This window comes from Bubalus kerabau, chromosome 1 (assembly GCF_029407905.1).
Source record: "Bubalus kerabau isolate K-KA32 ecotype Philippines breed swamp buffalo chromosome 1, PCC_UOA_SB_1v2, whole genome shotgun sequence".
NCBI lineage: Eukaryota > Metazoa > Chordata > Mammalia > Artiodactyla > Bovidae > Bubalus > Bubalus kerabau.
This window is the reverse complement of record NC_073624.1, coordinates 75235279-75258284: the sequence shown is the minus strand read 5'-3', so window position 1 is coordinate 75258284 and position 23006 is coordinate 75235279. Positions and strand designations below refer to the sequence as shown.

Here is a 23006-nt window from a genome sequence, read left to right as displayed (position 1 = left end):
ACCTATCCTTCATCATCTCCCAGAGCTTGCTCAAACTGATGTCTGTTGAATTGTTGATGCTACCCAACTATCTCATCATCTGTAGTCCCCTTCTCCTCCTGCTTTCAATCTTTCCCAACATCAGGGTCTTTTCCAATGAGTTGGCTCTGGGCATCAGGTGGCCAAAGTATTGTTACCTATATGTCAAAGTATTAGTTACCTATAAGTAAAATAGGTAACTAATAAGGACTTACTGTATTGCATAGTAGGGCTTTCCTGGTGGCTTAGAAAGTAAAGAATCTGCCTGCAATGCAGGAGACCCGGGTTTGATCCCTGGGTTGGGAGAATCCCTGGGTTGGGAGGATCCCCTGGAGAAGGAAATGGCAACCCACTCCAGTATTCTTGCCACGGAATTCTTGAATTCTGTGGACAGAGGAGCCTGGTGGGCTACAGTCCATGGGGTCACAAAGAGTCGAAAATTGAGTAACGAACACTTTTACTTTCACTGTATAGAACAGGAACCTCTACTTAGTACTCTGAAATGACCTATATTGGAAAAGTATATAAAAAAGACTGGATATATGTATAATTGATTCACTTTGATATACAGCAAAAACTAACACAACTTTGCAAATCAATTCTAGTCCAATAAAAAATTTTAAAAATAGATAACATTTTGTGATAAATTTAAAAAACAGGAAAAATCACTCTACTACTAATCTGCTTTTCACTTTGGATGAGGCAATTTCTCTAGTCATTTTCAACTGTAAAAACTGTAGCTATGTGTACTCATTTAACATATGGAGCCCAAATTCAGATTCGGTCTACATTGTGTCCCTGGCATCGATATTTTTAATAAAGCATCCAGGTGGTTGATGTTAATGAGCAGCTAAGATCTAAAATACCAGTGGGCTCTGAATGGTCTTTATTTTGCTTTATAGCTCCAAACATCTAGCACCTAAGTGAATCACAAACTAAACTTGGCTCATTATTTCAAATAATGATAAAATGTCACATATCAAGTAATTTAGAGTTACCTCTTTCACATTTTGACATGTATCCACTGTTAACATACTTGTAATTGGACCTTTGAATCAAAATAGTGGAAAAGTTTCTTGCTGCCTTCAGCCTTTATCTTTTTCTGAATCAAAACCCTTCAAAGGAAAGTAAACCTATCTTTTTATAATTACCTTGCAAAAAAGAAGTTACATGATGGTATTTATATAAATATGGTTAAGCATGTGCTGTAACTTGTCATAATTTTCATTAAAAATTTTCTTCTGAGAAAGTCGTGAATTTCCTATTTTAAGTAAGGGGGCTCAAAGAAGCCATCAAACTGAATTTTAAAAAAAATACTGAAATGGAGATTTTACCAATCAATCAGACTGGATAAATCACTTGTAATAGAAATGAACATAAAGGAAACATTTGCTTTCATCAGGAACCATGAATGCCTTTTGATTTTTCTCTTAGGCTAGGCTCTTTAGGTGAACCTCTCTACCTGTACCAAATATGGGAAATGTCAGTCTGTTCAACCAGGCAAATATTAAAGAGGAAGTTCTTAATGGTAACATTAATATTTATCAAATACTGGCAAACTAGAGACCATCCAGATGGGTGGCCAGGAAGGTGATGTATGAGGAAATCAAGTCAGACAAACAATAGTGAAAAAAGTGGAAATGGATAGAAGATAGTTTAAGATGGCAGGGTTAGAAGATCCTGAACTCACTTCCTCCCACAAATACAACAAATATACAGTTACATATAAAACAGTTTACTCTGAGAAGAACTGGAGAAGTAGCTGAATTCCTGCTTCCCCCAAAAGGATAAGAGGGCCATGTCAAGGCAGAGACTGTCCTTCAGGACTGAGGAGATAGCTGTTTTGCATACTAATAGAAACAGAGTCAAGCAAAATGAGGAAATAGAAGAAAATGTTCTAAATGAAGGAACAAGGTAAAACTTCAGAAAAAAAAAAAAAGCTTAATGAAATAGAGAGAAGTAATATTCTCTGCACCTGATAAAGAGTTCAACGTAATGGTCATAAGGATGCTCACCAAACTCAGGAGAAGAATGAAGAACACAGAGAGAACTTCAACAAAGAGAAACAGCACGTAATAAGGAACCAAACAGAAGTCATAGAGTTGAAGAATACAATAACTGAACTGAAAATACACTACAGAGGTTGAACAGCAAACTAGATGAAACAGAAGAACAGGCAGGTGACCTGGACGACAAGGCAGTAGAAGTCACTCAAACAGAATAGAAAAAGAAATTTTTAAAAATGAGGATAATTTAAGGAACTTGTAGAACAACATAAAGCATACTAGCATTGACATTATAGGGGTCCAGAAAGAGAAGAGAGAAAGAGAAAGGGACAAAAAAGTTATTTGAAGAAAAGGGTCACTAAAAATTTTTCTAACTGGGGGAAGGTAACAGACATCCAGGTCCAGGAAGCATAGAGAATCTCAAACAAGATGAACCCAAAGAGATTCACACCAAGATCATTATAATTAAACTGTCAAAAGTTAAAGAGAGTATCTTAACAACAGAAAGAGAAAGACCACTCATTATATACAAGGAACTCCCATAAGACTATTAGTTGATTTTTCAGCAGAAAATGTGCAGGCCTGAAGGAAGTAACATATTCAAAGTGCTAAAAGGCAAAAACTTCCAAGAATACTCTACCTGGCAAGGTTAACTGTCAGAATTAAAGGAGAGACAGTTTCCCAGACAAGCAAAAGCAAAAGTAGTTCATTACCACTAAACTGGCCCTACAAGAAATGTTAAAGGGATATCTGTAAGCTAATTAGAAAAAGGCCCTAAATATATGAATATAAAGGCCCTAGATAAGAAAATATATGAAAGAAAAAAATCTCACTGGTAAAGTCAAATATATGGTAAAGGTAGTGGATCAACCACTTATAAAGTGAATATGAAGGTTAAAAGACGGAAATAGTAAAATTAGCTATCACTACAAAGATTAGTTAAGGGATACACAATAAAAAGATATAAAATGTTACATCAACACACATAAAATGTAGGAGGTGCTAAAAAGGTAGTACTTTTAGAATGCACTAATACTTATTTTAAACACCCCATTTTTAATGGAGGCCACTTGGCCGCTTGAATTTTTTTAATATTTCGATTTTTTTTCTTTTCCTTTAGTTTTTGCTTCATTTCACATTGTAGACTCACCTATATAATGGCCCAGGTTGGTTGGCACCAGGTATACCCACCTACACTTTGTTCATAACCAACAGCTGCTCTAACTGGACTAGTATTTGTAATTACTTGATGCTCTTATCATACTAGCTGTTAAGCATTTTATAGCTGACCTGTGATTACAGCCACATATTTATTTAGAAGTGGGGAAATGTTGACATCAACAATATATTCTATATAAAATGAACAAGATTTTATTTAGTGCTAGAGAGAAAGCATATATGTTCCTTCACACAATAAAATGTATTTCAGTTTCTCCACTGGCATTTTGTAAGTGAATTTTTTAATGACAGCAATAAAGAGTGTTTTTTAAAGCTGTTTTCCTTTTCTTTGCTAGGGGGAGCACATGACGATAGAAATAAATCTCGTCCAGTTGTAATAACTTGTGTTCGTCCAGGAGGGCCTGCTGACAGGTAAACTTTCTGTGTCACTATCCAAGTGGACTAAATGAAGCTGGGGACTTTGGCAGAGAAGTTGATGAATTAAAAATTTCATAGTAACGGATAGATATTAAATAAATATGTCGGAATGTGAAAACAAGAGCGTTCAGGCTGAAGATCAGAAGAAAGTAAGTTTGACCCCAGATTCAGCACTTACCACCCTATGTGTTTGGTGTGTGACTTACCAGTTATCCACTCACTTTCCTCCAAATGTAAAATGTAGAGAATAATGCCTACTTTTCAAGGTTTTTCATTTTGTTAAGGATTGGAGATTTATGGTGCATTGCAGGGGGCCTGTCATACTGAAGGCATTTAATAAAAAGCATCTGGCCCTTTTACAGCAAGTCCTTGAGATGTAACCTTTCCAATTGCTAATCTTCTAACCTGGAAAGATAGATGATGGGGTTCTGACTCTTACTATTTCCAACATCCTTGTCATTATTGTTATACCTTGATGATGACTATGAATGTCAAAGTAGAAGTGATTTTTAGTAAAAGGGAAGGAATATTGTTGGTGTTAGTGTTTCTTCCTTGCTAATTTGAAGATTTCCTACATAAACCTTTTGGATGGAGAAGTCCCAAATGAACACACAGCTTAGATGTCTCAAGAGACACTTATCTTTGTATTACTTCCCACAACAAAAGTCTGCTCCATAATGGTAGGGAACACCATAATGGTAGGGAACACAACTCCTGCCACTGGATAGGAGAGGAGAAGAGGAAAATGCACTTATTATCTCCAACTCTGCACAAAATGTTTCAGCCTAGAATGGATTTTTAAAAACCTTTCAAAAGCACTAGATATAGCAATAATAATAGTAAATACGGCTTGTTGAGTGATTACTATGGGCCAAGAACTGTGCTGAGTACTTAGCAGACATTATCTTATTTTATCCTCACAACCATTCACTAAATGAGGTATTTTTATCCACATTTACAGATGACTAAACTGAGAAACCATATGCTTAAATGACTTGACAGCTAGGATAGGAATTTAGATTTATTTTCCTTCAAAGCTCGTACTCTTAGCTCACTTTTTTAAAAAACTTGAAGTTTATTATACAATAAGAAAATATGAAGACACTTGGGTTCTCCCCTCTGCTAAAGTTATTTGCCTTTGTGGAGGATAATACAAAGTATTTTGTTGTTTTTTTCTTCTTCTCATGCTTTTCTTGTGAATTATTCTTCCTGGAGCAAATAAGAATATTTCCATTTGTTATTAACATTGTGAGTTGGAGTTGGCAGAAATGTCAAGAGCAGGCTACTAGTTTATGAACATTTTACCAAGTTAATATAAAACTAAAGGAAACCCTGGTGGCTCAGACAGTCTGCCTGCAATGCAGGAGACCCAAGTTTAATCCCTGGGTCGGAAAGATCCCCTGGAGAAGGAAATGGCAGCCCACTCCAGTGTTCTTGCCTGGAGAATTCCATGGACGGAGGAGCCTGGCAGGCTACTGTCCATGGAGTCATATAGAGTCGGACATGGTCGAGTAACTAACACACACAAAGGAAACCAAAAATTTTAAGATAAAATTTTAGGTTTAAATTTCATGGAGAGTTGCCTGGGTGAAAGATGTTTAAGACATCATTTTTATTCTTCCCAAAGCCTAAACTTGTAATCCCCACATTTGATTTTCTCTTCTTTGTTGACTCTCCTGCACCGGGGGTTATAATCTGGAAGCCTCTCTGGCTGCACTTCAGTGGTGTCAGTATTGTGCTGAGGCATCTTCTCCCACTGCCTTGAGTGTCTGTGTCTACAGAAGGGAGAATAGTATTTGCCTGCCTTTTCCAGGGAATATGAGACTGAATCAATTTAATGATCACCAAATGGCCTTATAAATCAGTAGGAAAATGCAGAGACTAGGGAAATTTTTCACCAGCGTTCTTTCTCCAGCTTGGGTTCACTGGTGATAAATCGAATGGAATCAGCAGGCTTTTCTGCTCACCAAGCTTTGGGAAAATAGGTGAGTGCTATTTCCTTGGCTTTAATAAATCAATTTTAGACATTTTGGCAAAAAAAAATCCTAGAAAAGAGAAAATGTGCCTTTATTACTCTTGCACCCCAGGAGTTCATCGTGGGTGACTTGGTTATTTGCTATTGTGTTGTTATTTTCTTATTACTGATTTTCATATTGCAGCAATTTTCTGTTCAAGGTTCCTTCTGTTAATGTCACACTTGATGCTTAGAAGGAAATGCAAAGGGAGTGGATGGCAGACTGTGTGAAACAGCCACTTTGGCTAAGTGACTATTAATGTTAAGCCCCACGATGCTAAATTAATGACTGTTTCTTTATTCTCCCTTCAGAGAGGGTACAATCAAACCTGGTGATAGGTTGCTCAGTGTGGATGGAATTCGACTTCTTGGAACCACGCATGCTGAGGCCATGAGTATTCTCAAACAGTGTGGGCAAGAAGCAACGCTGCTGATCGAATATGATGTCTCGGTCATGGGTATGTCAGATACTGAGGTTGGGATCTCGAAGTCTACATCGTGTCACTGTCCATTCCTGATAAGCCACTTTGGATTAAGAATGAACTGTTATGTCCTCCTGTAGCAGACAGAATTTCATCAATGCTATGTTAGTCCTCTGAGTTCAGGAAGAGGTGAGGGTCACTTCTCAGCAATTTATAGTTCTCGTGTCGATAGAATCTATAAAAGCATCTCATTCTGTCAGCATGTTTCACCTAGCAATCAGCTCTTATACATAGATTACCCTTTGGCAGGAAAGTATTTTCTCCCTCCAATTCACAAAAACAGTATTGTTAACTTAGGGGTTGGTACTTTTTCTTTTACTACATGGAGACTGGAAACAGTAGGATGTTCCTTTCCTTCTTGTAACTTCACAATATGAAACCAGCTAATCAGAATTAATAGAAATTATTACCATTTTATCATCAGACTTAGGGACAAAGAAAGGAAAGGGGACATATCGCATCCTTGACTAAAATGAGAAGTTGAATACAGTATCCTTTCCTGAAATAATGATTCCGATAAAAAGTAATTCTATTTCTACCTTCTCAACTATAGTAAAACTAGAAAGGTATTCTCACATGCCTTTTCAATGGGGAGAGAGTGTCAAAGTTTTGTGTAATGTTGACTAAGGCAGAGAAATTATGAGATAATGAATTGGAACCTGAAGTTGAAACTTAAGTCATGCTGTAAATACTTCTTAAAATTTTCAGACTTGATTGTGTGCCTGACTTAACTAGCAAGTTCTATGTTGGTAAAATGTAGCTGAGCAAAAGAGACTTACTCTGTAACTGCAAACTCCTTTATTTCCCACTCTGTATGATTCATGTAGAAGAATGTTGCTTGAAAGTGTTCTCAATCTATCTACTGGCCTGAAATATATGAGGTATGAGGCTTCCTTAAAGATGTAAAGTTTGAGAGTTACAGAGTTCTCAGAGTAAGTGGTGTGGTAAGCTCTTGAGATGGAAAGGTCGGGGATGAATGAGCTCTCCTCCCTCTGTTCTTCCTTTCCCTTGTTGTCTCTTTCCTCCTCTTTTCTTCCTCTTTTTATTTTTATATGTCTTTTGAGTTAGACAATTTGGGTTCTGTTTTCAATTCTACTGATTTCTAGCTATTAGTTTAACCGTGTTAACTTATTTCCCTGTTCCTTAAGTTACCTTCTTTGTCAGATGGAGACTAGGAATGCCTATTTTGAAAGGCAGTTAAGAAGATAAAATAAAATTATACAAATAAGATATATTTTAAGTGATGATCCAGTGTATTATTAATGTTAAAAATTGAAGCAAATGTTTGACATGTTTAACTCATTCAGTCTACAAATATTTCTTTTTTTAATATTTAAGCTCAGTGACAAGTACAGAGACTATAGAAATAAACAAAACAGACCTGGTTTCTGCCTTTATGAAGCTTGACATTGATAAGAATGAGAGATAGTAAACAGGTACATGCCAAACACTCAGAAAGTGTGATCACAGCAGAAACTAACACAATATTGTAAAGCAATTATCCTCCTGTTTTTAAATTTTATTTTCAACTGGAGGATAATTGCTTTACAATGTTGTGTTGTTTTCTGCTGTACAACAATGTGATAAAGCTGTAACTGTACATATATCCCCTCCCTCTTGAGCCTTCCTCTCACCGTACCCCCATCCCACCCCTTCTAGGTCGTCACAGAGCACCAAGCTGAGCTCCCTGTGTATACTTCAGTTTCCCACTAGCTATCTGTTTTACATTTGGTCCTGTATATGTTTCAGTGCTATTCTCTCAATTTGCCCCACCTTCTCCTTCCCCTGTTGTGTCCACAAGTCCTTTCTCTACATCTGTGTCTCTATTCCTGCCATGCAAATAGGTTGATCAGTACCATTTTCTAGATTCCATATAAATTTGTTTTTTTCTTTCTGACTTACTTCATTCTGTATGACAGATTTTAGATTCATACGCCTCACTTCCCAGGTGGCACTAGTGGTAAAGAACCTGTCTGCCAAGGCAGGAGACACAAGAAATGCAAGTTCAATCCCTGGGTCAGAAAGATCCCCTGGAGGTGGGCATGGCAACCCACTCCAGTATTCTTGCCTGGAGAATCCTGTGGACAGAGGAGCCTGGTGGGCTGCAGTTCTCAGGGTTGCAAAGAGTCGAACACAATTGAGGTGACTTAGCATGAAGGAGGAAATGGCAACCCACTCCAGTGTTCTTGCCTGGAGAATCCCAGGGACAGGGGAGCCTGGTGGGCTGCCGTCTATGGGGTCGCACAGAGTCTGGACACGACTGAAGCGACTTAGCAGCAGCAGCATATAAATAAACACAGCAAAAGGTGAAAGTTCCCATTAAATATAAACATTACAGATATTCATATATGTAAAACAATACTTAAAAAGGACCTGTGTCATAATCTTGAGTGGGAAGTTTTAATATCTAAAAATATATCATTTCTCTCAAATGCATCCATAAATTCTGTTCAAAATCTCAGAAGGATCTTCAGAGGACTTTTAAGAGCTATTTCTAAAATGTATATGGAGTAAGAAAAGTGGAGAGGGGGAAAACAGCCAACATGTTTTTGAAGCAATATAAAAGTAGAAAAACTTGTTGCATCCAACATCAAGACTCATTCTAAAATTGTGCCATTAAGTCTGTGTAATATTTACATGGGGTAATAAATAAACCAATGGAAGAGAGTCCAATGCCACAGACCACTGCACAAGTATAGCCTTACATTAGTGGGGAACGACTGAGCTAGTCAGTCAATGATACTGGGTCAATTAGTTAGCCGCATGGGAAAAAATTCAATTAATTTCTTACTTTATACCATACCCAAAAATAAAGCCTTTATTTACATAACCATTTCCCAACAGAATGCTATTATAAATAACTGGAATTAATATTCTTTTACCCAAATCTTTGTATTTCTGACTTCATTAAGTCAAAGGGCATATTTCTTTTTAAAATATTTGATACATAATTCTGGTTGTCATCTATAAAGATTATACTATTTTATATTACTGCCAGCAATGTTTTAAATGTACTTATCTCATCAGAGCACCAGATACAACTTTGAATATTATGTTTTTAATTTTTTAAGTAAAAAAAAATGCATTTATATTTTAATTTACTTTCAAACAGTCTTCTAGTGCAAGTAAATGTTTTTTCACATGAACACTAGCCATTTTTGTTTTGCATTGTCTGCTTATGTTCTGTATTCCTTTTTTCTTTTGGAGGCATTCTTAGTTTTCTTTTTCCTATTGGAGTTTTTTTTTTTTTTAATTGGTTTGTGTACCTATGTATATATTAAGGATACTGGTTCTTATCAGTGTTTTGTAAAAATTCTTTTTAGTTGTTTATATGCCCTTTCTGACATATGTAAGTTTCTTTTTTTTTAAACTTAGATCTAGTATTTTTCTTAGAATTTAAATATTCATTTTTTTCTAAAGTTACTTAATATCCCTGAATTATTTAATAAAGATTCCATCACACGTCCACTAATTTTTAGAATCATACCCTAAGTTGTTAAATATAACTGGACTCCACATCTGGGCTAGCCAGTCTGATTATATCTAGTTTCAGACCAGATTTCGGCATAGGACTTTTGAATTGAAAGTCTTAGCATAAGAGTTCCTATTGTCATAAAAAGACATTTATGAGGAGAAAATTATTTATTCATATAGTACATTTATTATATTATTCTTCTAAGTTCTGCTAACTTTATGTAGCAGGTGAGCAAACTTTGATTTTGATTTTTTATTTCTTTTTAAATTCCTTTTTCTCTCTGTTCACCTCTCTTGCACCTGCTGACTTTCTCTCCCTCATCCTTTTCTCTCTCATTCTGTTCCTCATTCTCTTTCTCTCTTTCTTCCTCCTTCCCTTTCTAGCCTCCCCTTTCTTTATTTTTGCATTCTACTCTGTTTTTCACATGTCAATACTTTTCACTATTTTAATTGTCTTACGTAGATTTTTTTCTGATATTTCTCTACTGTTATTCTCCTTTTTCTCTGTTTTTTCATTCTTTCCTTTTCTATTTCTGTTCTACTAATTATGTTAAGATGGCATTAGGCATAGATGTGGTCAGATAATTAAGAATGACAATTTGTGGAAAGAAGTTAAAATGGCCCTTTAGAAAATCAGAATATGAGATACTTTCAGTTAGAATGGCTGTTCATCAAATACTAACCAGCCTTTCCTTTTATAAAAACAAAAAACTTCCCCTGTTTTTGCAACATGTTTTCTTGTTGCTGTTGTTTGTTATTCTTTCTCCTTAAAAGGAGTGAAATGAGCGGGTAATACAGCATAGCCTGCTACTTACTTCGAGAGGTCCAATTGGTATTTCTTTCAAACTACCTGAAAGTCAAAGTACCATTAAAAATAGTTTAGCACTCTCATTTTTTGTTTTTGAGAAAAAAATTCTAGTATTTTTAGGATACTTGAAAAAAAAATTGGGAGGCCTGGTGTGCTGCAGTCCATGGGGTCTCAAAGAGTCGGACATGACTGAGCAACTGAACTGCTCTTTGGTAGGGGAGGATGGAACATATGTTGAACAGAATGAGCCAAAAAATGGCACTTCCCCAAAGCAGATAATGTTGAGTTGATGAAAGTAATAGGTGCCCATTCAAAGACACAGTCAAATGTTAAATATTTTATTCCCACTAACAGCATATGAAAATTTTCATTAATTTCACATCCTCACCAACACATGGTATTCTCAGTCTGCTTTATGGTAACTATTCTGATGGGTATGCAGTGGGATCCCATGGTAAACTGAATGTATGTTTCCCGGATGAATCATGATATGAAGCACCCTTTCATTTGCCACTCAGAACATTCTTGATGCTTTAATTTTACTTTTAACACTTTCATTTATTTATATACTATTAAAATGATGTCACATTATAACTCAGGAAGCAGGTGTATGTCTATAATCATAAATATAAATATTGATTGTATTTATTTATATGCTACTAAAAATACACAAATTATTTTGCAGGAAACACGTGCATGGGTGTGTGTGCAGAGATATTGATCATCCCTCTGACTCATTGATATTAATCAGATATATTTTTTAGTAAATCTCAGCTCAAAAACTTTAGCATATTCAGTAGTATATTTGGGAAAGCTGTTGGAACTATCAATTTTATCAACTAAAGTTGAATTTAGTGATAAAATTTTCCAGAAAATTTATTGCAGTAAGACTGGTAAGACAGGGTCTAGGAGGAAGTAAGAGTTTAGTTTATCTGTTCTTACAACTAATCATCATTAAGTGGGTGTGTATAGAATAAAGCAAAATATCAATGTTTATCTTGTAGGTTTAAAATGAAGTTACTTCTTGATATCATCTTACCTTACCAAATGACATCATGAATCTTTAAGTCACAAAACCTCTTAACCTACCTGTGGTGTTTTTCTGAGTTCCTGTAAGTCGTGACTCTCGATTATTTCTCTGCTTGGCTTCAAATTTTTCCTTCTATTTCCTTGGACTAAATCAGCATGCAAAATCAAGAATACTGAGAAAGATGTTACTCTTTTCTTAGACATACCCAACTGTATTACATCTTTGCCCAGCTGTATGGCTAATCCTTACTTACATTCCTTCCTAAGCAAACATGAAATAATATTAATGATTTTCAAGAGATTGTTTCATCAGGGATGGATTGAGGATGTTGAGTCTTCAGAAGAAATGATTACTTTTGTTGCAACCAAAAAGTTATATAGGTTTATTGGTGTTACCGCACTGAATCTTGGCTGTGCTTTGCATTTCATTTTTCCAGAATATGAAGATCAAAATATATAACTTCCACTAGTCACTTCTCAGTCATAAGTACCAAGAGTAAATTGACCACTGTTTGTATTTTCTAGGGGCAAATCAGTTTCTTCCAGATGATCTCAATTTACTAGAAACTGGATTTTTTCAAGGGCCTTAAGAGTATTTATGATCCACGTGCTTCCTTGTGAGTCCCCAGCACCTATTCACAGAAACCTTCTCCTATTCATAGAGAATATCATAAACAGAAGCCCAGGGAGTTTCCTGTATAAAAGAAGTCTAACTTTTAAAGGGAAGCAGCAGTTTATTAAGAATGTTACTTTTCTATGATTAAAAATAGATTTTGTTATACTGTCTCCATTTTTATCTAAAAAATTAATTTTTGCAGAATCCTCTTATTCCTACTCATCTCACTCACTTCTACATATTTGATTTCAGAGCCACTTGTCCTATTTGGGAAATAGAAGAAGTAGGTAAGGAGAAAGTTACGCTAAGCTTTAAAAAATAGATTTTTTATTTTAAATGAATAGATTTGTTTTTAATTTACTTTCATAGTATAGTAATATACAAATAGAAAAGTGCTAAGATTTTACTTGTACAGCTTGCTGAATTTCCACTTATATATTTTCTAGCCAGGTCAAGAAAGAGAAAACAGCAACCATTATCTCCAGAATCCACACTGCCTCCTCTCAATTGCTACCACATCTTTTCTACCAGTTTGACTCCTGTCTTGACTTCCTAAGCCTTAAATGTATTCTCCTAATTCTTGAACTATCTGTAACAGGAATCATATGGTACATTTCTTGGGTATTAGGCTTCTTTTGAAGCAATTTAGATAATTTGATTTTAATGTAAGAGGTACTCATTGACAATACCTGAGTAACATTAATGTAAGAATAGAGTACTTTGGAATATCTTTCAGGGGCTACTTCTAGAAGTTTGGTATTACATTTGGTATGAAGAGGATGAATAGTGGTATCAGAGTGGGAGTGACATGGAATAGTAAGTTAATATTTATCTTTTCCTTAAGGGCCCATTTAACAATATTTTAGGTGATATCTGTGTGATAGAATCAGAAGGGTCTTTTCAGTCTTTTGGGCCATTTGTAAAATGAGGGAACTTAGACTACATCATTTCAAAGGTCTTTCCAGCTCCAATATCCTATGACTCTGAATTTACTAGTGTCTCTTAAAAGATTTCAGAAGTTAACCTTTTTTAATTGATGTAATCAAAATAAAATATTATAAATAAAAATAGTTTAAAATGACATTTAACTCTTGTTTAAACTGAATTAAATTGGCTTCCCTGGTGGCTCAGACAATATAGTGTCTGCCTGCAATGCAGGAGACCCAGGTTCGATCCCTGGGTTGGGAAGATAACCTGGAGAAGGAAATGGCAACGCACTCCAGTATTCTTGTCTGGAAAGTTCCTCATACGGAGGAGCCCAGTAGGCCACAGTCCATGGGGTCGCAAAGAGTCTGACACTACTGAGCCACTTCACTTCACTTCACTTCACAGGTGGCGCTAGTGATAAAGAACCCGCCTGCCAATGCAGGAGACGTAGGTTCAATCCCTGGGTTGGAAAGATCTCCCGGAGAAGGGAATGGCAACCCACTCCAGTATCCTTGCCTGGAGAATTCTTGGAGAATCTCATGGACAGAGGAGCCTGGTGGACTATGGTCCATAGGGTCACAAAGAGTCGGACCCAACTGAAGCAACTTAACACACAAAGTGATTACAATTTCAACCACTATTCTAAAAGGAAAGTTGGTCATTTCCTTTGTTAATCATGTCAAACACAGCAGTCCTACTGACAGTTACAAATTTCCCAGAGATTATTTTCCATCATTCCCAGGGTAGGCGTAAGGCCAACATGCTGCTGTGAAGTCATTATCTGCAAGGATCTTGATACTGGCATTCTGAGACATTTAATAAATTAATGAAAAGTTGGTTAAAATTCCCTCACTTTCAGATTGCATATTATACTTTTAAAATTAAACACATCCCTAAAGGGGGAAAATTAGCCCTTTAATTTAGTGTATTTTAAAAGATGAAAAACTGACTGAACCCCATCAGGGGAAATCTCTCATCACATGGTAAGTTTCTCTGAAGTCATGTACATGTATTAGGTAGACTAGAATTGCATTTCCTTTTCAGAAGAGTAGCAGACAAGCACTTAACTGACTGTAAGGGCAGTTCTAGGCCATCTTTTTAGAGTACTACCAAAGTACTAGTCAAGATTACTTTTCTCTGTGGTTGGATACTAATTGGATATTCCTCTTTGTAAAATGAACTTAAACAACCTTTTTTTAAAAGAAATTTTATTGAAATATGGTTGTTGTACGACACTGTAAATCAACCATATTTCAATAAAATTTCCTTTAAAAAAGGTTGATTAAGTTCATTTTATAAAGAGGAATATACAATTAGTATCCAACCACAGAGAAAAGTAATCTTGAATATATATATAACTGTATATTCTATTATATACACATATACATACACACACACATATATATGTATTTATGTGTGAGAATTAAGTTGCTTCAGTCTTGTCCAACTCTCTGCAACCTTATGGACTGTAGCCTGCCAGGCTCCTCTGTCCTTGGGATTCTCCAGGCAAGAATGCTGGAGTGGGTTGCCATGTCCTCCTCCAGGGAATCTTCCTGAACGAGGGATCAAACCCACATCTCTTATGTCTCCCACATTGGCAGATGAGTTCTTTACCACTAGTGCTGTTTGGGAAGCCTATATATATATATATATATATATATATATATATATATATATGCTCAGATTCTTTTGGGGTTTATTTGGGATTCACATATACACACTACTATATGAAAAATAGTAGATATAATGGTCATCTGAGTTAAATTCACCCATTCCAGTCCATTTCAGTTCGCTGATTCCTAGAATGTCGACATTCACTCTTGCCATCTCTTGTTTGACCACTTCCAATTTGCCTTGATTCATGGACCTGACATTCCAGGTTCCTATGTAATATTGCTCTTTACAGCATCGGACCTTGCTTCTATCACCAGACACATCCACAGCTGGGTATTGTTTTTGCTTTGGCTCCATCCCTTAATTCTTTCTGGAGTTATTTATCCACTGATCTCCGGTAGCATATTGGGCACCTACTGATCTGGGGAGTTCCTCTTTCAGTATCCTATCATTTTGCCTTTTCATACTGTTCATGGGGTTCTCAAGGAAAGAATACTGAAGTGGTTTGCCATTCCCTTCTCCAGTGGACCACATTCTGTCAATGGACCATTATATCTACTACTGAGGGCAGGAATCCCTCAGAAGAAATGGAGTAGCCATCATGGTCAACAAAAGAGTCTGAAATGCAGTACTTGGATGCAATCTCAAAAACGACAGAATGATCTCTGTTCGTTTCTAAGGCAAACCATTCAATATCACAGTAATCCAAGTCTATGCCCCAACCACTAATGCTGAAGAAGCTGAAGTTGAACTGTTCTATGAAGACCTATAAGACCTTTTAGAACGAACACCCAAAAAAGATGTCCTTTTCATTATAGGGGATTGGAATGCAAAAGTAGGAAGTCAAGAGATACCTGGAGTAACAGGCAAATTTGGCCTTGGAATATGGAATGAAGCAGGGCAAATACTAATAGAGTTTTGCCAAGAAAATGCACTGGTCATAGCAAACACCCTTTTCCAACAACACAAGAGAAGACTCTACACATGGACACCACCAGATGGTCAACACTGAAATCAGATTGATTATATTCTTTGCAGCCAAAGATGGAGAAGCTTTATACAGTCAACAGAAAAAAGACCAGGAGCTGACTGTGGCTCAGATCATGAACTCCTTATTACCAAATTCAGACTGAAATTGAATAAAAGTGGGGGAAACCACTAGACCATTCAGGTATGACCTAAATCAAATCCCTTATGATTATACAGTGGAAGTGAGAAATAGATTTAAGGGCCTAGATCTGATAGATAGAGTGCCTGATGAACTATGGAATGAGGTTCGTGACATTGTACAGGAGACAGGGATCAAGATCATCCCCATGGGAAAGAAATGCAAAAAAGCAAAATGGCTGTCTGGGGAGGCCTTACAAATAGCTGTGAAAAGAAGAGAAGCGAAAAGCAAAGGAGAAAAGGAAAGATATAAACATCTGAATGCAGAGTTCCAAAGAATAGCAAGAAGAGATAAGAAAGCCTTCCTCAGCAATCAATGCAAAGAAATAGAGGACAACAACAGAATGGGAAAGACTAGAGATCTCTTCAAGAAAATCAGAGATACCAAGGGAACATTTCATGCAAAGATGGGCTCAATAAAGGACAGAAATGGTATGCACCTAACAGAAGCAGAAGATATCAAGAAGAGGTGGCAAGAATACACAGAAGAACTGTACAAAAAAGATCTTCACAACCCAGATAATCACGATGGTGTGATCACTGACCTAGAGCTAGACATCCTGGAATGTGAAGGCAAGTGGGCCTTAGAAAGCATCACTACGAACAAAGCTAGTGGAGGTGATGGAATTCCAGTTGAGCTATTCGAAATCCTGAAAGATGATGCTGTGAAAGTGCTGCACTCAATATGCCAGCAAATTTGGAAAACTCAGCAGTGGCCACAGGACTGGAAAAGGTCAGTTTTCATTCCAATCCCAAAGAATGGTCAAACTACCGCACAATTGCACTCATCTCACACGCTAGCAAAGTACTGCTCAAAATTCTCCAAGCCAGGATTCAGCAATACGTGAACCGTGAACTTCCTGATGTTCAAGCTGGTTTTAGAAAAGGCAGAGGAACCAGAGATCAAATTGCCAACATGTGCTGGATGATGGAAAAAGCAAGAGAGTTCCAGAAAAATATCTATTTCTGCTTTATCAACTATGCCAAAGCCTTTGACTGTGTGGATCACAATAAACTGTGGGAAATTCTGAAAGAGATGGGAATACCAGACCACCTGACCTGCCTCTTGAGAAATCTATATGTATGCAGGTCAGGAAGCAACAGTTAGAACTGGACATGGAACAACAGACTGGTTCCAAATAGGAAAAGGAGTACATCAAGGCTGTATATTGTCACCCTGCTTATTTAACTTCTATGCAGAGTACATCATGAGAAACTCTGGACTGGAAGAAACACAAGCTGGAATCAAGATTGCCGAGAGAAATATCAATAACCTCAGATATGCAGATGACACCACCCTTATGGCAGAAAGTGAAGAGGAACTAAAAAGCCTCTTAATGAAAGTGAAAGTGGAGAGTGAAAAAGTTGGCTTAAAGCTCAACATTCAGAAAACGAAGCTCATGCCATCTGGTCCCATCACTTCATGGGAAATAGATGGGGAAACAGTGGAAACAGTGTCAGACTTTATGTTTTTGGGCTCCAAAATCACTACAGATGGTGATTGCAGCCAGGAAATTAAAAGACGCTTACTCTTTGGAAGGAAAGTTATGACCAACCTAGATAGCATATTCAAAAGCAGAGACATTACTTTGCCAACAAAGGTCCGTCTAGTCAAGGCTATGGTTTTTCCAGTGGTCATGTATGGATTTGAGAGTTGGACTGTGAAGAAGGCTGAGCGCCGAAGAATTGATGCTTTTGAACTGTGGTGTTGGAGAAGACTCTTGAGAGTCCCTTGGACTGCAAGGAGATCCAACCAGTCCATTTTGAAGGAGATCAGCCCTGGGATTTCTTTGGAAGGAATGATGCTAAAGCTGAAACTCCAGTACTTTGGCCACCTCATGCGAAGAGTTGACTCATTGGAAAAGACTCTGATGCGGGGAGGGATTGGAGCAGGAGGAGAAGGGGACGACAGAGGATGAGATGGCTGGATGGCATCACTGACTCGATGGATGTGAGTCTGAGTGAACTCCGGGAGTTGGTGATGGACAGGGAGGCCTGGCGTGCTGCGATTCATGGGGTCACAAAGAGTCGGACATGACTGAGCGACTGAACTGAACTGAACTGATATGCAAAATAGATAACCAACAAAGACCTTCAAGTACAGTGAACTATACTCAATATGTTGTTATAACCTATAAGGGAAAAGAATCATTCTTTCACTGGGGAAAATTACCCTTCTTTAGATCTTCCATTAACCATTATAGTCTACAACTATAGGATATAACATCCAAAGAAACAGAGACCATTAATTTCCTTTTTAAGCATGAAACTCTTCTACTGCTTTTCTCCATATTTTAGTTATCTTTGTTCAGTGCCTGCTTCATAGTAGAATTATTATTTGGGTAATTATGTTTTTAGAATTATTTGTGGTATCCCAGAAGGTATTAAAGTGTCCAGTTTACCCCAATGGTCATAATATCAAAAGAATAAGTCACTTGTATATTACTAATGGTCTCTGTAGTTTTGACATTGAAAATGGCTAGCAGATGCCCTAGTCCTATCGCTCAACATGGTGTTGTTGCTCATGTAATAACACTCGCTGTTAAGTCCTTCTGCCCCCTGGATCTTAAATGACAGGCTTCTTAACCACTGCATTATGGTAGAAACCTCCTTGATCTGTCTTAATAAAGTCAGAAGATCAGAGCATTTTGGTAAGGATCCTCTGGTTCACTTTAAGGTGACTGAAGAATTTCTATACTATGCATTATCAGAAGCAGATTGAGGTCAAACTCTTAATATGAGTTTCCTTGAGAAAGTACCAATACCCAGCATCCTCTTTATGTAGTATCTAGTTCTCATCACCAGAAGATGTGTTGGTAGCAGCAAAATAAGAAAGGAAAAGGAAGGAAAAAAAGAAGGAAAAGCCAGTAGGCTTTTACCTCATCTTGGTGGGAGCACCATATCCTGGCATTTGTCCCACTTGAAATTACTGTGACGTCTAATGGAGTAATTCACAAGAAACACCTAATAATTAACTACTGGACAGACCACACATCCTAAAGAATTACTTTCTTTTAAAACAAGTAAGTTGCAGGGGACCATTGCAAAATTTTTCCCTCAACCACTTTACTTTTCCTGTCTTTAAAAATACTCTCTTAAAGCATTGTCATCTATTCCTACAATTTCCACCACCATCTCTGTGTGGACATCTCTCCACCCTATAAAATAAAATCCAAAGTCTTTAGTCTGACACTAAGACTCTGCCCAAGCTTTTCCAGACCAACCATTCTAGTTTTGTTTTTTGTTGTATTCCTGGAAATCCACATGTTTCAGCCTCCTTGGACACTGGATGATTTGTGAGCAGTGTTTTACCATGTATGCACTTTTCCTCATGACTTTCATCCTACCTGGACACATTATAGTATGGTGGTTAAAGAACCCAGACTTGAGTCTGGCTGTCAACCTCCTAGATGTGTGACCTTTCTAAGTCTCAGTTTTCCCATCATTTAAGTTGGGATTAGTCATGGTGGCGGCTTCACATGGTTACAGTGGTGTTTAAAGTTGTTAGGACATTCAAAGTACTTGGCACATTCCTAGAACACATAGAAATTTTAAAACATGCTTCTAATGTCATTGTCTTTATTACTGTTTTATTTATTAATTTACTGTTACACTAGGCCTATGTTACTGCGCACACATTTTCTTTAGTTGCTACAATTGGTGGCTACTCTTCGTTGAGGTGGCTTCTCTTGCTTCAGAGCGCAGGCTTCAGAAAATGTGACTCATGAGCTCTACAGCTCAGACTCAGTAATTGTGGCGCACAAGCTTAGTTGCTCCACAGCCTGTGAAATCTCCCAGACCAGGAATCAAACTCGTGTCCCTTGCTTTGGCAGGTGAATTCTTATCCCCTGTACCATCAGGGACGTCCTGTTGTTGTTGTTTTTATGTAAGCTTTCTCAGTCTCTTATTTACAGCCTTTCATATTTAATTCTGTTTCTGGAAACCAGACCTGGCAAGCCCAGCGTAGAGCAACTCTCTATCATCTTAACTCCCACAATGTCTGGTCCATACACCTCAGTCTTTACCCATCAGTGTGGTCGTCTAGTTATTTGTAGACGTGACTGTCCTCCTATATGAGGTTATAAACTCCTTAAGGACAAGGACTATTTCATACCCATACTGTATTGTCTGCAGTACATGGAAGATACTCTTTATTTCTTGGCAAATTGAATAAATGAATGAACAAACAAATGAAGAATATTTGATGTTGAGATTATCTTTCTCCTAAATTAATAATGTTCAAAATAATTTCTTATATATTTAGAGCACTTTTATTTCACAGTGTACTTCACTGCTGTGATCCTATTTTATCCTTCTATTACCTGGAGGGAAACCAAGCTTCCTCTTGTTTTTTTGTGAAAACCTGAAAGGATTATGTTGATCACAGGAGTCTGGCACTTTCTGATTACAAGAATCTATATGACTTCTATGATAGGTCAGTTCACACAAGGCTAGTGAATTCATTTGCAATTGAATCAAACACATCAAAATGCATTCTTAAAAAACATAAAGGGTTTTATAGGTTTTGTGGTCATCACACATTTAATGTTTAACATTGAAGGTTATGGCACCCCACTCCAGTACTCTTGCCTGGAAAATCCCATGGACGGAGGAGCCTGGTAGGCTGCAGTCCATGGGGTCGCTAAGAGTTGGACACGACTGAGCGACTTCACTTTCACTTTTCACTTTCATGCATTGGAGAAGGAAATGGCAACCCACTTCAGTGTTCTTGCCTGGAGAATCCCAGGGACGGAGGAGCCTGGTGGGCTGCCATCTATGGGGTCACACAGAGTCAGACACAACTGAAGTGACTTAGCAGCAGCAGCATTGAAGGTTATAGTTCCAGAAAATTAGATAAGACCTTTGTCATTAATGTTTGAACTTCTTGGGCAAGTTTTGTTCCTTCTCAGTGAACATACTTGAGACTGATCTTAAATAAGGCCTTCCCCACAGTTTACACTTCTCTTGTCACAGCTGTTTTTAGGGGCTTTTTTAGGGTGTTTTTTTTTTTCTTTTTTTTTTAATTTATTTTTTTATTAAAGGATAATTGCTTTACAGAATTTTGTTTTTTCTGTCAAACCTCAACATGAATCAGTCATAGGTATTTCTCTTTCTGACTTACTTCACTCCGTATAATACATTCTATGTTCATCCACCTCATTCGAACTGTCTCAAATGTGTTCCTTTTTATGGCTGACTAATATTCCACTGTGTATATTTACCACAACTTCTTTATCCATTCATCTGTTGATGGACATCTAGGTTGCTTCCATGTTCTAGCTATTGTAAACAGTGCTGCAATTAACAATGAGATACATGTGTCTTTTCCAATTTTTGGTTTCCTCAGGGTATATGCCTAGGAGTGAGATTGCTGGGTCACGTGGTGGTTTTATACCTAGCTTTTTAAGGAATCTCCATACTGTCTTCCATAGTGGCTGTATCAATTTACATTCCCACCAACAGTGCAAGAGTGTTCCCTTTTCTCCACACCCTCTCCAGCATTTATTGTTTGTATACTTTTTGATGATGGCCTTTGTGATCAGTGTGAAGTGATATCTCACTGTAGTTTTGATTTGCATTTCTCTAATAATGAGCAATGTTGAGCATCTTTTCATGTGTTTGTTAGCCATCTGTATGTCTTTGTTGGAGAAATGTCTGTGTAGGTCTTTTTCCCACTTTTTGATTGGGTTGTTTGTTTTTCTGGCATTGAGTTGTATGAGCTGCTTGTATATTTTGAAAATTAATCCTTTGTCAGTTGTTTCATTTGCTATTATTTTCTCTCATTCTGAGGGTTGTCTTTTCACCTTGCTTATAGTTTCCTTTGCTGTGCAAAAGCTTTTAAGTTTAATCAGGTCCCACTTGTTTACTTTTGTTTTTATTTCCATTACTCTAGGAAGTGAGTCATAAAGGATCTTGCTTTGATTTATGTCATCAAGTGTTCTGCCTCTGTTTTTCTCTAACTGTTTTATAGTTTCTGATCTAAGTTTATCTTTGTGTTTGGCGTTAGGAAGTGTTCTAAAATCATTCTTTTACATGGAGCTGTCCAGTTTTCCCAGCACCATTATTGAAGAGGCTGTCTTTGCCCCATTGTATATTCTTGCCTCCTTTATCAAAAATAAGGTGCCCATAGGTGCATGGGTTTATTTCTGGGCTTTCTATTCTGTTCCCTTGGTCTGTGTTTCTGTTTTTGTGCCAGTACCATACTGTCTAGATGACTGTAGCTTTGTAGTATAGTCTTAAGTCAGGAAGGATGATTCCTCCAGTTTCATTCTTTCTCAAGATTGCTTTGGCTATCCAGGGTCTTTTGTGTTTCCATATGAATTGTGAAATTTTTGTTTTAGTTCTGTCAAAAATGCCATTGGTAATTTGACAGGAATTACATTGAATCTGTAGATTGCATTTGGTAGTATAGTCATTTTCACAATACTGATTCTTACTACGCAGACAGTGCTGTTTTTTCACAGAGCTCCTGTGGTCACAGACTGCAAACATTCCTGATCTTCTCTTCCTTGTGGTACAAAAAAAAAGAATCTTTCATTCCAAAGCTTCTTATCACCTGTCAATGGGACTATAAGATCAAGACTAAATCAAAGATGTTAGAGTAGAAATTGTTGTTTTTATATTTGCTATGTTGTAGGAGAAGGCAATGGCAACCCACTCCAGTACTCTTGCCTGGAAAATCCCATGGGCGGAGGAGCCTGGTAGGCTGCAGTCCATGGGGTCACGAAGAGTCGGACACAAGTGAGAGACTTCACTTTCACTTTTCACTTTCATGCATTGGAGAAGAGAATGGCAACCCACTCCAGTGTTCTTGCCTGGAGAATCCCAGGGGCAGCGGAGCCTGGTGGGCTGCCATCTATGGGGTCGCCCAGAGTCGGACACGACTGAAGCGACTTAGCAGCAGCAGGAAAAGAGAGTAAAAGGCTGTTTTAAAAATAAGAAATGTAAGGTTCTTTACTTGCCTGGATGACAGAGTTTATAAATGTCAGAGTCAAAATTCATCCTTTTCTCTAACATAATATGATGCTATTTGCAAACTGCAATAATAGTAACCAAGGGAATATTTCATGCAAAGATGGGCTCGATAAAGGACAGAAATGGTATGGACCTAACAGAAGCAGAAGATATTAAGAAGAGATGGCAAGAATATACAGAAGAACTCTACAAAAAAGATCTTCACAACCCAGATAATCACGATGGTGTGATCACTGACCTAGAACCAGACATCCTGGAATGTGAAGTCAAGTGGGCCTTA

At 37.3% G+C, this 23006-nt stretch overlaps 1 protein-coding gene across 3 annotated transcripts in view; it reads left to right on the top strand.

The window, feature by feature from the left end:
- GRIP1 (glutamate receptor interacting protein 1) overlaps window positions 1-23006 on the top strand; it is a 473319-nt gene that overhangs the window by 307377 nt on the left and 142936 nt on the right. For all 3 annotated transcript variants that reach the window (XM_055579837.1, XM_055579830.1, XM_055579839.1), the window contains exons 6-7: window positions 3539-3614; window positions 5947-6092. In XM_055579837.1, coding sequence (XP_055435812.1) covers window positions 3539-3614; window positions 5947-6092 — 222 coding nt within the window. The remainder of the gene's footprint in view (window positions 1-3538; window positions 3615-5946; window positions 6093-23006) is intronic.